The sequence below is a fragment of the Pseudophryne corroboree genome, chromosome 2 (assembly GCF_028390025.1).
Source record: "Pseudophryne corroboree isolate aPseCor3 chromosome 2, aPseCor3.hap2, whole genome shotgun sequence".
Taxonomy (NCBI): domain Eukaryota; kingdom Metazoa; phylum Chordata; class Amphibia; order Anura; family Myobatrachidae; genus Pseudophryne; species Pseudophryne corroboree.
In genome coordinates, this window is record NC_086445.1 from 15,259,990 (window position 1) to 15,263,934 (window position 3,945).

General features: G+C 44.8%; 1 protein-coding gene across 1 annotated transcript; it reads left to right on the plus strand.

Moving 5' to 3' along the window:
- Positions 1-676: 676 nt before the first annotated feature.
- Positions 677-1,654, plus strand: LOC134989064 (olfactory receptor 52K1-like). The gene has a single exon (XM_063950587.1). The coding sequence runs from the start codon at positions 677-679 to the stop codon at positions 1,652-1,654; it is 978 nt and encodes a 325-aa protein (XP_063806657.1).
- Positions 1,655-3,945: the final 2,291 nt, after the last annotated feature.

Genomic DNA, 3,945 nt, shown 5'->3' on the forward strand with positions numbered 1-3,945 from the left:
AATGCAAAAATAACCCTCCGAGAGGAATGGGGAGGAATTATTATTATTAGTAATTGAGGCGCTGCCTTAGGGGCTGAGTAGGTGAGATACTTTCCTGGCTTGTAGTTGTGATAATTACTATGCTATGCATGTTTTATAACAATAAAGGGCATATTGCAATTTAACTGCCCTGTTTGCCTAATTCTGAGCCCTATATCCTTACAATACAGTATAGACTAATGGGCCTACACACTTGGCGACATCGCTGATCGATATGGACGATATCGTTCAGTGTGGAGGAACCAACGATGAACGATGCGTGTCCCCGAGGTCATTCATCATTGGTGTTCCATCGTTTTTCAATGCAAGCCAATTTGGACAATATCGATCAACATTCAGATAGATCATCGTCCAAATCGCTGAAATCACCAGGTGACCAATATACAGTATGTTGTTTACCTACATACATTGTCTATTATTATTGTCATTTGTAGCATACATACTGTGGCTCCAAGTAATTAGACAAGAACAGAAAATTGTATCCTAAAATGGCATCAGTTCTCCTACAAATTATAAACTCAAATCTGGTCCAAGTGAACATCATTGAAGGCTCCTCCCAAACTGCAGTGACTGTAACCATCTGAACATTGTATTATATGTACATAACATTTACTTTTTTCATTTTCCAGACAGAACGATGGAAAAATCAAACCTAAACAAGACTTCACCCTCTCACACGGTATTCATCCTCCTTGGGTTTCCGGGGGTCACAAGATACAGACCTCTTCTCGTTATTCCATTCTCCTCCATATATGCAGCGATCCTGGCTGGTAATTCGGTGGTCATGTCTATAATTGTACTGGAGAAAAGTCTACATTCGCCCATGTACATCCTCATCTTCTCTCTTCTTGCCGTTAATATTCCTTACACCACCGCAATGATACCCAAGGCGATCCTGGCTCTTCTGGGGCTCAACCAGATTACTCTGTCTGGATGTCTGGTGCAAATATTTACAGTGTATTCAAGTCTCTTGGCCGAAAGTGCCCTATTGCTGGTGATGGCTGTGGACAGGTACCTAGCCATAAGCCAGCCTTTGCAGTATTGGCAAATTATCAACAAACATTTCCTTGCCCACTTTTTATTCAATGCGTTCCTTCGTGCAGGTGTAGTTGTGGTTCCTCTATTTGCCCTACTCTCCAGCCTCCAGTATTGCAGGTCCAACATCATCTATCACTTCCACTGTGAGAACACCATGCTCTTTGAGCTAGGATGTGGCGATATTGCCAAAACAAAGATCATAGCACTAGTGGTGAGAACTGGACTAAGTTTGTGTGACATCAGCATTATTTTAATTTCTTACCTTAAAGTCCTTCACACCGTCATGAAGATCACAGTGGGAGCAGCCCGACACAAGGCCCTGAACACCTGCAGCACACATCTGTTGGTTGTTGCACTGATGTACGTCTCTGGAATTATATCTGTAATCCTGAACCTGCCAGACGCCTTCTCCTCATACAACGTGCAGAATATTTGCAGCGCAGTCTACTATCTGCTCCCAGCTGTCATCAACCCATTTATCTATGGTCTATGGATGTCAGAGATTAAGGACAAGTTACTGAAACACTGGAGGAGAAGAAATCTCTCTCTTAAACAGGTCACTGACAGAAACAAGTAACGCCTGCAGGCACTTAGTGTGTTATTTCACCTCACCTCTTTGTTGATTAGAGTACTTAGACCTTGAGATTACTTTATCTTTAAACTGATAATTTAATTCTCCACCCAAAAAAACCATAAAGTGGTGAGGCCGCACCTGCAGGACAATTGTGTGATGGCTCCAAACCTTAACGAACCAAATTACTACCAAACGCTGAATGGATGGTGCAGCACACAGACATGCTACGGCTTTGTTAATAGACTACCTCAAGGTCTTAGGATATCCGTTCCGGGGTCTGAGTGGCACTTTCTCTACACTTCTCAAATCTCTATATGGAAAACTCAAAGAGAGATGATCAAAACTCCTTGATTTTCCACACAGCCATCTAGTCCACACCTCAGTATAAAGAGCAGCAGCTATAGGTTTACTCACACATTGAAACTGACCTGGCCAAAGTCACCAACGATTTTCTCTTGGCAAAATCCAGGGGCCACTTCTTCATCCTCATCCTCCTGGACCTCTCTGTGTCCTTTGACCCCATGGACCACCATCTCCTACTGCGCCCTAAGACCATGGGCCTATCTAGCACCATACTTTTTTGGTTCACCTCCTACATTTCCAACCACCTATGGTTGCAAACCTTCCTCACCCCCCACCCTCACAGCATTCATCCTTCCCATGGGCATTACCTGGGGTTCTGTCCATAGCCCTCTGCTCTTTTCTCTGTAACCTCCTCCCTGGCTGATCTGATCAGTTCCTTCAGCCTCTAGTATTACCTCTATGCCAACAACACTCTACCTCTCGTCTACTGATCTCTCCCCTTCCCACCTCTCTCAGGTGTCCATTTGCCTCTTTGTTGCCTGCTCCTGGATGTCCTAGCACGTTCTCATACACAGCATTGCCAAAACTGAACTCATTGTCTTCCCTCAATCTAAGCCCCTCTTGACCTCTGTAGCACTGCCAGCACCACCACTATCTCCTCTGTACACCTGGGAGTCATTCTAGACTTTTTCCTCTTCATAATCAATGTCTTTGCTCTATCCTGTCAGTTACAGCTTCACAATATCGCTCGCATTAGACCCTTCCTCTCTTAGGATGCCACCAAAAGCATTGTCCACTCTATGATCATCTCTCGCCTTGACCACTGCAACCTTCTTACTACCCCCCCCCCCCCTCATCTTGCTTCTCTCCGATACACTATGCAGCAGATAGACTGATCTTCCTCTCCCGCCACTCCACATCTGCCTCCCCTCTCTGCCAAGCCCTATACTGGCTCCCCTTCCCCTACAGAATACTTTCAAACTCCTCATCATCATTTACAAGGCCTTATCCTACTCCACTTCTTCCTACATCTCCTCAACCTCCTCTCCATACACAGTCCCTACCACCCTCTCCAGTCAGGCAATGACTGCCGCCTTTCCTTCCCTCTGGTTTTCTCACTCCACAATCCAAGATATCTCGACTGTTGACCTCCATTGGAATGTTCTATCTTGTTCCATCAGACTATCCCCCAGCCTGCATTGCTTCAAGTGGGTGCTTTAAACCCACCTGTCATAAAAGCTTATCAGTCCACCACTTAAACCATGTCACCACATAGTCTTCCTCACCCTCTTGCACCCTCCAATTCTCCCACTCCTGCTTCCTGCTCTAAGCTCCCCTGACAAAGGATCACTTCTTATGTTTTCTGTTTGTATCCCCCTCCCTTTAGAGTAGACTGTAAGCTATGAGCAGGGCCCTCCTCCCTCATGTTCTCATGACCTACTTCTCTTACACACCAGCTGCACTCTACACCTCCTCCTTGGCCTCTCTGCCCCCGGACCTCACCTAGACCTGTAATCTGTGACCACACTAATAGGTGCACACTTCAGCGTATGCTGAGTATTTCCATTGCAAAACCTGTTTCAGTGGCTGTACCGAGATCTGCAGTGCGAATTGTTACTTGTCTACACTACTGTACTGTTCTCTGTACTGTACTGTGCTTTACTGTACTGTACTACCCGTTACTGTCTTATAGCTTTGCCCTCTCTACAGCGCTGTTGACCACTTGTGGCACTCTATAAATAAAGTTTCATAATTATAACTCTGTTATTGCTGGTAGAGGTGTATAGTCACATACTATATAATATGCACAGGTGTGAGAATGTATACAGTACAGGTGTGATGTCACTAGTAGAGGTATACAGTCACATACTATATAATATATACAGGTGTGAGCATGTATACAGTACAGGTGTGATGTCACTAGTAGAGGTGTATAGTCACATACTATATAATATGCACAGGTGTGAGAATGTATACAGTACAGGTGTGAT